This window comes from Triticum urartu, chromosome 4A, assembly GCF_056163025.1.
Source record: "Triticum urartu cultivar PI428250 chromosome 4A, HENAU_Tu73, whole genome shotgun sequence".
Classification (NCBI taxonomy): Eukaryota; Viridiplantae; Streptophyta; class Magnoliopsida; order Poales; family Poaceae; genus Triticum; species Triticum urartu.
In genome coordinates, this window is record NC_141876.1 from 480,632,840 (window position 1) to 480,645,612 (window position 12,773).

At 44.7% G+C, this 12,773-nt stretch overlaps 2 protein-coding genes across 3 annotated transcripts; one reads left to right on the forward strand and one right to left on the reverse strand.

The window, feature by feature from the left end:
• The first annotated feature begins 273 nt into the window (after positions 1–273).
• LOC125552229 (anthranilate synthase alpha subunit 2, chloroplastic) lies at positions 274–4,564 on the forward strand. Its single transcript, XM_048715716.2, has 10 exons — positions 274–849; positions 929–1,118; positions 1,216–1,367; positions 1,792–1,907; positions 2,001–2,247; positions 2,397–2,453; positions 2,528–2,680; positions 2,871–2,951; positions 3,567–3,653; positions 4,056–4,564. Exons 1-10 carry the CDS (start codon positions 436–438, stop codon positions 4,380–4,382), a joined length of 1,824 nt encoding a protein of 607 aa, XP_048571673.2. The 5' UTR covers positions 274–435; the 3' UTR covers positions 4,383–4,564.
• Positions 4,565–5,563: 999 nt separating this feature from the next.
• On the reverse strand, positions 5,564–9,020 carry LOC125552228 (Protein kinase superfamily protein). 2 transcript variants are annotated; one of them, XM_048715715.2, is made up of 7 exons: positions 8,796–9,020; positions 8,442–8,595; positions 7,421–7,545; positions 7,082–7,292; positions 6,760–6,997; positions 6,343–6,493; positions 5,564–6,154 (listed from the first exon to the last, which is right to left on the reverse strand). In XM_048715715.2, the coding sequence occupies exons 2-7, from the start codon at positions 8,530–8,532 to the stop codon at positions 5,786–5,788; spliced, it is 1,185 nt and encodes a 394-aa protein (XP_048571672.2). In that variant the 5' UTR covers positions 8,533–8,595; positions 8,796–9,020; the 3' UTR covers positions 5,564–5,785. The 2 variants fall into 2 exon arrangements, with proteins under 2 accessions (XP_048571672.2, XP_087374762.1); XM_087518636.1 differs by lacking the exon at positions 8,796–9,020 and having other exon boundaries at positions 7,421–7,550; positions 8,442–8,582.
• Positions 9,021–12,773: the final 3,753 nt, after the last annotated feature.

Consider the following 12,773-nt stretch of genomic DNA (forward strand, 5'->3'; position numbering starts at 1 on the left):
GGCAATAATTACTTTTCGTAAGTAGTTTCCAATTTATTTTTTTGGCTTATTAGTAAGTTTCAATATTTACCTGCCAATCCAATCAACAAAACTTGGGCAGTAGTTACTTTTCGTAAGTAGTTTCCAATTTATTTTTTTGGCTCATTAGTAGTTTCAGTATTTACCTTTACCTGCCAATCCAATCAACAAAACTTATCGACGTGCCTAATTTAGCCGCCGTAAATCGTCTCCTGCGTGGTCATCCTCTCCCCCCATCAGAAGAGTCAAAACACACACACACCTCACCTGCTGCTAAACTCAACCGGATTGCAGCTTCCCATCTGGACATCTCGTATATATACGCGCCCTCCCAATCTCTTTCTCCGAGCGCGAAATCTGACAGAGTAGTGCCAGACCGTTGTTGAGCAGGGAGTGGAAGGGGCAATTCAATCCGCAATGGAATCCCTAGCCGCCGCCACGTTCTCGCCCTCGCGCCTCGCCGCCCACCCCGCCCCGCCCGCGGCTGCGGCGGCGGGCAGATCGAGGGCGGTGGCGGCCGGAGGGAGGAGGAGCAGCAGGATGGGGAGCAGCGGCCTGAGGTGCTCGTCGGCGAGCGCGAGGGCGAGCGCGACGCCGGTGATCAATGGGAGCGCCGCCGCGAAGGCGGAGGAGGAGGACCGGAGGCGCTTCTTCGAGGCGGCGGCGCGGGGGACCGGCAAGGGCAACCTGGTGCCCGTGTGGGAGTGCATCGTGTCAGACCACCTCACCCCCGTGCTCGCCTACCGCTGCCTCGTTCCCGAGGACGACATGGACACCCCCAGCTTCCTCTTCGAGTCCGTCGAGCAGGGGCTCGAGGGGACCACCAACGTTGTACGTCCCTCCTCCCTAATCTACTCCCTTATCGATTCTTATCCTTGCAATAACTTTGTGGAACTGGAATGGATTGAAGGGTCGTTACAGCATGGTGGGAGCCCACCCGGTGATGGAGGTCGTGGCCAAGGAGAACAAGGTCACCATCATGGACCACGAGAAGGCCGAGGTGACGGAGAAGATCATGGATGATCCTATGCAGGTTCCCAGGAGCATAATGGAGGGATGGCACCCGCAGGAGATCGACCAGCTCCCTGAGGCCTTCAGCGGTGAGCGATCAAAATCAACTAAAACATAAGAGAAATATATGGTGTTGCCTGATGTTGAAATGGGAATAATTGCATTTCCCCCCCTTGTTTGTGATAGGTGGATGGGTTGGGTTCTTTTCCTATGATACAGTCCGCTATGTCGAAAAGAAGAAGATACCTTTCTCTGGTGCTCCCCACGATGATAGGAACCTTCCTGATGTTCACTTGGGGCTTTACGATGATGTTCTTGTCTTCGACAATGTTGAGAAGGTGCTTAATTCCTCACTATCCATTTCTAGCATGTCATCTTGAACAAAGTTCTGATTTGTTGTTGCCAGGGACGGCTACTGTTCTTCATACTTCTTTCACGTTATCTGATATATTTGGTTCATCACTGTCAGTTTATGCATCTCTTTTCAAGGAAGCAAATCGATAGTAGTGCATGGTATTGGTACACCATTGACCATAGTAAGAACTAAACTAAATAGTGCAAGCCTGTTAAGAACTAAACTAAATAGTGCAAGCCTGTCATTTCTTTAGCTCATTACCGCATCAAGTGAAATTACATCATTCTTGTTGTTCCATGTTTAGTAGGTTGCAACTTATGAGTCAAAATAACATTTACTTGTTCCTCATTTTAATTAATGGAAAGCTTGTATTCATTTCAAATTCTGTGGCTCTGTGCTCGTTGCAGAAAGTATATGTCATCCATTGGGTAAGTGTGGACCGGCATGCATCCACCGAGGAAGCATACAAAGATGGCAGGTCCCGGTTGAAGCGGTTGCTTTCTAAAGTTCACAATGCAAATGTGTAAGATATGCTGTGTCATTTCCTTAAATATAATATTTTGCTAATTTTTGTTTGGTGCTTACAACCTGTATATCAATTTAATTTCTACCCCAGCCCCAAGCTCTCTCCAGGATTTGTGAAGCTGCATACTCGGCAGTTTGGTACTCCCTTGAACAAATCGACCATGACAAGTGATGAGTACAAGAGTGCTGTTATGCAGGCTAAGGAGCATATTCTGGCCGGTAATATTTTCCAGATTGTTTTAAGCCAGCGTTTTGAGAGGCGAACTTATGCCACTCCATTTGAGGTTTACCGAGCTTTACGAATTGTCAACCCAAGCCCATACATGGCATATGTGCAGGTAAATTTACAAGATCTTTTGGGTATATGTTTTTTTTATCTGATTACAAGAAATTATTGATGTTGTCAATGTGTATTGTGTACCATTGGAACATTGTATAAGCACTGTTTTGCTTTTGAAGTTTTAATAATGTCTTTTATCATCTTTAGGCAAGAGGTTGTATCCTGGTAGCATCTAGTCCTGAAATTCTTACAAAAGTCGAGAAGGTATGTGGACTCATTTATTGCTATTAATCAGATGGCATCATTGTCCTTACTAATCTACACCGTAAAAAACACAGGGAAAGGTTATTAACCGGCCACTTGCTGGGACTACCCGAAGGGGCAAGACAGAGCATGAAGATAAATTGCAAGAGGAACAGCTATTAAGTGATCAAAAGCAATGTGCTGAACACATTATGCTTGTAGACTTGGGAAGGAATGATGTAGGCAAGGTATGTATTCCTTTTGCTTACTCTACATTCCGAGGCAATCTTTTTAACTTTTTACCTAGTCAAGGACTAAATTTGATAGCTTTATTATGCTGCAATTATATCCATTCTCCAGGACTTACAAAGGGAATGTGTTAGCCCTACTACCACTGCAATATCACAAAATTTTCTTATGAGTGCATGGACTTGACAGGTATCCAAATCTGGGTCTGTAAAGGTGGAGAAGTTGATGAACATCGAGCGGTACTCCCATGTCATGCACATCAGCTCCACGGTAAACTCGTGTTGTGTGATCTATGATTCATATGGCACATCCATTTTACACCGGGAGTTTACAGTTGCAGTTAGTTCCTCTAGTTATTCTTGGTTATCACATTAACAATAGAATTTGCATAAATTCAGTATATGACAACTAAAATTACATTTTTTATGTTACCAAAATAAGCTAGTCGTTTTGTTTCTAATTCATTTCGTTGCTTATATTTCTACACATGTGGGTTTTGCCATTCGTTAGTCTTCTTTTTCCATCATGGTATATTAAAGAAAATAAAGAGTTCACAGATCAAATAAATCTCGCACTGTGAATAACTGATATTCACTGTATATGACATCTTTATATGTTATACTCCCTCTGTTCCTAAATATAAGGCTTTTTAAAAATTCCAATGCAAACTATATACGAAGCAAAATGAGTGAATCTACACTCTAAAATACGTCTATAGACATCCGTATGTAGCCCATATTGAAATTGTCACTAGATAAGGATTTGGTTTGTCATTTTAGAATTTCTAATAAAACTAAAGTAGGCGTGTATGGTGATTGGCAAGGGATTATTGCTTTCTGCAGTTATGTCGAACACCAATGTAATTTCACTTTGAACACTATGCAGGTCAGTGGAGAGTTAGATGATCGTCTCGAAAGCTGGGATGCACTGCGAGCAGCATTGCCTGTTGGAACAGTCAGTGGGGCACCAAAGGTTAACTCTTGCTTCCAACCTTCTTATATGGACATACTCTCCAACTTAACCAGTATCTATTTTTGTCAAGCACTTCTCTGACAACTTTATTCCCTGTTTGCACCGTGAAGAATTTTATAATCGATGTATATCATTTTGTATCTTCTCAGTAGATATTGTTAGTTTGCATTTTCGAAATATTAGCCATATGGTTTGTCTGGATTCTTGATACATACTAGATCACTGCATTAAAAAAATCCAGACTACAATTATGGTACTCTATGCTGTAAACTCCAATTGAATTGCTTAGATCCTTTCTTCATACAATAGTCAGCTATAGCCACTGACATCTTTTTAGCAATCAATGCGCCTTTCTATTCTAAATAAATTGCTATGCTCTAAAAGTTTGTTTGACATAACCAGGTAAAAGCCATGGAACTAATAGATCAGTTGGAAGTCACAAGACGAGGACCATACAGTGGTGGCTTAGGAGGGATATCATTTGATGGTGACATGCTTATCGCTCTTGCTCTCCGCACCATTGTGTTCTCAACAGCTCCAAGCCACAATACGATGTACTCATACAAAAGCTCAGATAGGCGCCGAGAGTGGGTTGCTCATCTTCAGGCTGGTGCGGGCATTGTTGCTGATAGTATCCCAGACGATGAGCAAAAAGAATGTGAGAATAAGGCGGCTGCCCTAGCTCGGGCAATTGATCTTGCAGAGTCGGCTTTTGTAGACAAAGAATAGAGTGTCTATTAAATTATTTTTGTTAGTTGTTCATCATTCTTCACCCAGTTCATGTTGAAAAGTTGTTCATCGTTTCTTCACCGAGTTCATATTGGGGAAAAAAAGCAATAACGTTTTGTTGTCCTTTGAAATGAATAAATCTGAGCTATAATAAGATGTATTTTGCTCATCGGAAAGGTCAATGTTTGCTTTGTCTAGAGTTTTGTTTGGAAGCATATATAGTGTGTCTTATTGGATAATTTAAACTTTGCTTACAAACAGTTAAGCCCTCATCCAAAGGAATCCCATTGGCAAAACACAAGCATCCTGTTCTTAAAGGATTTTCACTTTAGCTACATTTGATTCAACGTAATTAGCCAATGGAGTATTTTTTTTAAGAATCAAAAGGAATTCTGAAACATTCTAAAATGGTAAGACATACCCACCACCTCTTTTCTACTCAGAATTCTACGAGCCAAACATGTACTTCATGGCTTACACGTATTCCTACTACATTTTGTGTTCCTACAAAGCTATGAATCAAATAGGCTACTGCCTACAATCCTATGTAGGGTGTAGTTATGTTAGTATACATCACCTATATTTTCAACCTAGCACATTCATTCTACTTGCACCGAATTTACCCTTAAAAATAATAATACTTGCACCGAATTCAAATATATAGATGAAATAACTAATTTTTTTACACACACACGCATTGGATTCATATATTGTCATATTGACATTTGAAGTACTGTACTTCATTAAGGTTACAGATCTTGCAATGTCAAAATCATTTGGCGTTGACAATATATCTTTGTTGGTATTGTCATATTTATAATGTTGACAATATATCTTTGTTGGTATTGTCATGTCATATTTATAATTTCGTTCTCAGTACTCCCTTCGTCACAAATATAAGATGTTTTGAATATTTTAATATAGACTACAAACGGACAGAAACGGGTGAACAAACACACTAAAACGTCTCTATATGCATCTAATTCAGAAAAAAGATAGAAGCATCTTATATTTGTGAACGGAGGGAATAACTCCGTTTGGAACAGAAGATTTTTTCTTTCCTGACATGTGAACTGTCATTCAAAGATCCCGTGAGAAAACATTTAGCTCCAATTGGGCTCCTCTATGTTGAGAAGCTCCAACGACATAATGCTCGTGCAACGCGTCTCTACACCAAGCACTAAAGAATAACATGTGTTAAACTTTGAAGTGAAGTGTGCATTCTGTACAGCAGCAACTCGCAGCTACTCCCCTCAGCATCCTGTCTATCTCCTGAATCAAGGCTTCAAGTACATTATGTGCAATTTTCCATTTCAACAAAAACCTCGTCAGCACTCGACGCATCAAAACCTCATGGCACTCTGATGGAGGTGGCAAACAAGTTTGCAAATTGGTCCACCACATCACCTAGGTGAAACCTCCGTTGTGCTAAAATTACAGCTGTTCATGTCTCTGGTCTGTGTGGTGCAGGAGCCAGCCACGTTGGCTCTGGTGCTCTGACTCGAGGACGTGTCCAGAGCCAAATCCCCCAAACTACCCATTTTACGACGGGGTTCTTTCAGCACACCCGGTGGGACGGCGTTTTGAAGATCGATTTCTGTTTCATGAGCTAGCATATGGACCACCTGCTTCATGGATGGCCTCTGCTGTGCTGTTGCTTGGGTACACAGAAGTGCCACCTTGATGAAACGAAGTACTTGCTCCTCTGGGTATTCTTCCACGTCTGGATCTACAATTTCCAAAAGCCTCTCTTCTTCTCGCAGCTTCCATGTCTGCAGTTCAGTCCAAGTCAATTATGCAAAAGAAAAAATACGATCACCATCACCAATATGTGATGCGAGTCTACCATGGGGAAATCTAGGACTCTCTGTGCGCAGATTTATGATGCTGCAGCTATCAAGAGTTCATACAAGCATGGTATTTGCATCCTATGGAGAAAGGAGAGGCAAAGGTGAATTACCCATTCCACAAGGACATGCATATCTTCCCCCCAAGTCGATTTGCTGCTGCTTTCACCACTTATAACTTCAAGAAGCAGCACCCCGAAACTATATATGTCTGCTTTCTTGGTTAACTGTCCCAATAGTGCATACTCTGGAGCCAAGTAACCCCTGCAGGAGAGATCATATCCGTAAATGTCAATAGAAGTTTGTCGTTACGGAAAAAGCAAAATACAACTAATAGTCTCGACAGCATCACAACAGTCAATTGGTTCAACTGGGAGAAAAGTAACTGAAGGCAGCTGATTGAAATATTTTTCCTTTCATCGTAAAAGTAAGTACTGCACGATATCTGTTCCGGAGAAAATCTACATAAATACACATAACTCGCACTGTAAAAGCAAGTAAATACACCAAAAGATATAGAGAGGACTGACATGGTTCCCGCAACACGCGTGCTAATGTGAGTGATGGCATCAGGGAAAAGCTTGGCCAGTCCAAAATCTCCAATTTTAGGAGCCAGCGTCTTATCAAGTAAGATGTTGCTAGCCTTGATATCACGGTGGACTATGCGTGGTTGTGCTTCCTCGTGAAGAAATGCAAGACCAGAAGCAGTTCCAGTACAAATGGCAGCTCTTGTTTGCCAGTTCAAAGGGATACATCTACTCTTTGGTCCTGATCACAAGGTAATGCACAGGATTATGAAAGTTAATACACAGGTCAGACTTTGTGCAAGTAAAATTCCAGTCTTAAACTTACCAAGCAAAGCATTTGACAAACTGTTGTTCTCCGCATATTCATACACCAATAATCTGTTATTCCCTTCGACACAGCAACCAATGAGCTTTACAAGGTTGGGGTGCCTGACATTTGATATGACATCGATCTCTGTCAAGAACTCATTAGTTCCTTGCTTTGATTCAGCTGAAAGCCTTTTAATTGCAACTTGGGTGCCATCTCTCAGGTCTCCCTAAGTGAAGGAGAACCACTGTTATTCATTCTTCCAAAAGAGAACATTGGCAGTAAAGTATGACTAAGGAGCAGTGATAACATATGACATATAAAGTAAGAAGGCAGCAATACGATCCAATGATTCACCTTATAAACCGGTCCAAAGCCCCCACGGCCAATGCAGTTCGTCATATGAAAATTCCGTGTGGCAGATTTCAACTCTTTTAGGGAGAAGACTTGTATATTTCGTCCGGATCTTGATAATACATGGCCTGAACTTTTTTTCAGAGTTGACATCATCATTGGCAGTTAAAAAGGAAAGGCCGAGCAAAAATGCACTGGAACATATAATAGTAAATATTATGGTTGAGGATTTGAGGGTGCCATGGTTATGACCAAGATCCTCTCAGTTAGATGATTAGACATACCAAAACCTCGGCTTACTAGTTCAAGAAACAGAGATAGAAAAATTGATCTTTCTTCTTGCTTATGATATTGCCAGATGTGTGTCATGGTATAGTTTTGATGGATCACACAACCTCTAGTGTAGGAAATGTTTCATTTAAGCGTGAGTTGCAGATGACACAGGTAGCATGAAAGAAATGCAGAACACAAAAGGCTGGTTCAGTCTGGTGTATTATTTTGCGTGAACTTACGATTATACTCATAAAAGCATTTATGTTGCTGCAATGTTTTGGTATTTTGGGCCAAGCCTTGTCTTCAAGAGAAACATCATACCAATAGCACTATCATATGTATGAAAAAGCCGACAAACATCTAGATTTTTTTCCCTGTTACAAAACATTAAGGCACACCAGTTTGCTGTTAGAATTCATAGTGTTCTGTGGTTTGTATTAATGGAAGTCTTTGTGCTTCAGTCCCATTGTTAAAATTGACTTTAATCAAGGCACTAACTAGGGAAGGCACCCTAAATTTCTCATCATTCAGTCCATTTGCAACACTTGAATAATTGGAGCAACTAGTAAGGAGATACCATAAAGTGGTTGGAAATAACATGGGTACATAGGACAGTTTGCAGCAAATCCCCCACTCTTTTCATGTCAAACAGCAAGTATGTTCTTAAAATTGGAAGACTAAAATGTTGGAAAGCTTTAAGCAGGATTATCAATTAATCATTAGCACACGAATGGAACCAAATGAAACGTACCAGAACGAGGAGACGCAGCCGCGGCCGCTGGACCATTTGGACCTGGCCCCGACTTGGAGCCGCTCCAGAGGCAGCTGGCGGAGCTCCCCATGCGCCGAATCCCGTGGCCTACCCGAGACCTTTATCAGAAGCCAGTTCTAATCTGCGCCCGGAGCTGTCGAGGGGACGAAATCAACCATCTCAGCACGATTGAGCAAACAAAACACACACACGGGGCTACTCCACCGGATCGCGGCAGTCGACGGAGGGGAACACGCAGGGAAGCTCAAACCCTAGCTTGTAAATTTGTACGGCGACACTAATCATCAGCTAGACTTTCCGCAACCCGGTAAGCCCGAAGGGGCAGTAGCCAACCTGGTCGAGGAGCAGACGATGCGCTGGTAGGTGCGGCGGAAGCAGATGGGTGGAGCTGCCGGCAGTTCCCACCGGGGCGAGCCAACCGAATGTTTTGCGGCGCCGCCACCACCGACGCCTCGTGGTGGTGTGGTGGACAAGCCAAGCCGAGGAGGTAGGCGGGGGCGAGGAGGGGGGGAGGAGAGCAGAGCAGAGCAGGCGGAAGTTTTACCGGGTCTCGGCTGTGGCGGAGCGCGTCGCTTTTGTTCGTTTTTGGGGGCAGCGACGATCGAGGGTGGTCCGACGAACGCACTGACCGGTTGACCATGTGACCCGCCTCCAGCAAGTCCACGTTTCTGGGTCACGGCTCGGCCCAACCCAACCCAACCCAACCCGGCGGCATGAGAATTCCGTCCGTCGTGGGGCTACCTGCCTGCCTGCGCGCTCGGGCACGCGCACGCGGTGGGTGTGGGTGGCCGCGCTGACGGGTCTACCGCCCTGCGTACGTACGCGGCTTCGTTCGTCCGTTCATGGATCGAAAGATCCGCGTTCCATCACGAGCACCGCGTCTTCCGTCCTCCGTACAAAAGTTTGCTCGGCACCACACGGTCTCGGGATCCCGTGTAGAAACGATGATTGTGGGTTGTTATCAGCCGTTTTGCAGATAGTTGTGTGTTCAAACAACATGCCAAGCAATTCTCGCTCCAGATTGACTTTTCTTTTCCTTGCAGTAAATTAATAGCTGCTGCCCGACGTCAAAGGTGTGATCTTCTAGACGCCCTGGCTGAAAGTCAGCCCAAGAAATATCCCGAAGCAGGAATTGTTGACCGGCCTCCTCAGATAGCATCTCCAATGCAACCGCCGCCTCCTCCTCCTCCAAGAAAAGCTAGGGTTTGTGCCTCTCTCTGGCTCCGCCGCAGGTCTGCCTCGTCTTTAGTGGTCCTAGGGTCATGGGGCGCGGTGGATCCTGACAAGGGCCGACAGGAGGGCTCCGTTGTTAGTCATTCATTTGAGATTTGTTAGGGTTTGTGTCCTATTCAGGAAGGCGAGACGGCGGCGGCTCCCTGAAGATGGAATAAAGGCCTCGCCGCCTAGCCCCCGTTTCGGTGATGCATCTTGCATTGTTGGTGGGTGTGTGGATGCGTGTTTTCGGCAGATCTATCCTCAGTGGATTTGCTCGGATTTGATTGTTGTTGGTCTATGTTTGTGTGTATCCGGGTTGGATCCTTTTGATCTACGTTATTCTTCATCGCTGGCGGCTGCTGTTCTGATGTGCTGGTCCTATGGGGCTTAGCACGATGACTTCCCGACTGTCTACTGCAATAAGTTGTGCCCAATTCCGGCAAGAGAGGAGCGATGACGGCGGCGCGTCTTCGACTCGCTTTAGTGCTTGTATCGTCGCTAGATGGTCTACAGATCTGAATGTAATAATTATTATTATTTTGTTCGTTGTACTGTCATGGTTGAAGATGAATAGATTAGAAGTTTTCTAAAAAAAGATAGCATCTCCAACAGATGATTGATGATGCAAAATACGTCACTCAAAAACAGTATTATAGCGTCTCCACATCCCATTGTTAGATTAGCATCTCCGACAGATGCCAAAATACCATCCCATTGTCAGATTCTGAGATAAAATGAAGCCTTCGCACGGCATGTGCTCTCTGGGCCGTTCGATTGGGCTTCCAAACGAATCTAGGCCGTCTGATCAGGTCTGATGTGAAAACCAATGAATAGTGCATCTCTTTCATCCGTCATTTTTCACGCGTTCCGCCTTCCTACCTCTCCATGATAGGCAGGACCCAGGCGGGGTGGGCTGCCGTTGTCATAGACTGTGGAAGCGGGTGTGTCCTATGTTGGTTTGAATGGGCGTGGGTGTCGGGCCACCGCATGTAGTTTTGATTGATCGTCGAGGGTATTTGTGGGATTTCACGTCGAGGCACTTGTGTGGCGTCCCGTGAATGGCTTGGCTGCACATAAGGAGAAGAGCGCGCTCGATTGAGTGAAACCCTATCCACTATCCCCGTCGTGCCCCTCTCTTTTCTCTCTTACCCTAGTCACCACGCCCCCTTCCTTTCTCATCGCCGAGCTTGCCGCTGCTACTGCTCGCCCCATTCCCCATTCCCCATCCCCCTCACACCACCACCACCACCACCCTCTTCCCTAGACATTGAGCGTGAGCAGCAATGCGAGGGGCACGACTGATGGCTCGGCCTTACCGTATGAGGAGCGCACCGATGACCCACAATTATATGGGATCAATCGCGGTCCTTTCAATAAGTAAGAGTGTCGAACCCAACGAGGAGCGGAAGGAAATGACAAGTGGTTTTCAGCAAGGTATTGCCTGCAGGCACTGAAATTGTATGTAACAGATAATTTGATAGCAAGGTAATTTGTAACAAGCAAATAGTAGTAACGGTAACAAAGGTGCAGCAAGGTAGCCCAATCCTGTTTGTAGCAAAGGACTGGCCGAAACGGTCTTTTATAATAAGCAAAGTGTTCTTTAGGACACATGGGAATTTTATCTAGTCACTTTCATCATGTGTGTTTGAATCGCATTCGTTACTTTGGTAATTTGATATGTGGGTGGACCGGTGCTTGGGTGTTGTTCTTACTTGAACAAGCCTCCCACTTATGATTACCCCATCTTGCAAGCATCCGCAACTATGGAAGAAGAATTAAGATAAATCTAACCATAGCATGAAACACATGGATCCAAATCAACCCCTTACGGAATAGCGCATAAACTAGGGTTTAAGTTTATGTCACTCTAGCAATCTAATAACTACTCCATAATGCATTCCCTTAGGCCCAAACATGATGAAGTGTCATGTAATCGACATTCACATAAAACCACTAAAGGAAACAACAACATACATATCATCAAAAAATCGAACGAATACCAAATTCACATAATTACTTATGACAGGACTTCTCCCATGTCCTCAAGAACAAACGCAACTACTCACAAAACATATTCATGCTCAAGATCAGAGGGGTATTGAATAGCATAATGGATCTGTAAATATAATCTTCCACCAAATAAACCAACTAGCATCAACTACAAGGTGCAATCAAAACTACAGCAACCCACAAGTACCAATCTGAGATTTAGAGACAAAGATTGAATACAAGAGAAGAGCTAGGGTTTGAGATGAGATGGTGCTGGTGAAGATGTTGATGAAGATTGGTCCTCCCATGATGAGAGGATCGTTGGTGATGACGATAGCTTCGATTCCCCCCTCAGGGAAGTTTCCCCGGCGGAATCGCTCCGCCGGAGAGCAAAAGTGCTCCTGCCCAGGTCCCGCCTCGAGAGGGTGGCGTTTCGTCCCGAAACCTTCCCTCTGATTTTTTTCTAGGGCAAATGGCATTATATAGGAGAAGATGGGCCCCGGGGACCTGCCAGGGGCGCCACAAGCTGGGGGGGGGGGCAAGGGGTGGGGCGTGCCCCTAGGCTTGTGGCTGCCTAGTGGGTCCCCCTCTGTTATTTCTTTCGCCAACAATTTTAATATATTCCAAAATAATTCTCAATTTTCAGCTCATTTGGAGATGTTCAGAAAAGGTGCCTTCGATGTAGCCCTTTCATGTCCAGAATTCCAGTTGCCGGCGATCTCCCTCTTCATGTGAAACTTGCAAAATAAGAGAGAAAAGGTATAAGAATTGTATCATAAACCGGAATAACAGTCCATAATGCAGTAAATATCAACATAAAAACATGATGCAAAATGGATGTATCATGCACCGAGAATGCCATGGAGCACAGCCAGACAAAGGCGATGGGCACATGTAGCCATCATCGGGAGGAGTGTCAGCCGCCGAGACAGCCTTCCACGTCGTCATTGCCATCTCCCTCACACCAACAGATCCTCCGGCGCGCCTCCCTCGAGGAGCTTCCACCTACCCACCGTGGGCGCAGGCGCGTCCTACTCCTCGAGTGAGAGCTTCCTCCTAAGACCTCGATCCACTGTCTCTACTTCTCCACTGCGACACCGTCCTCCA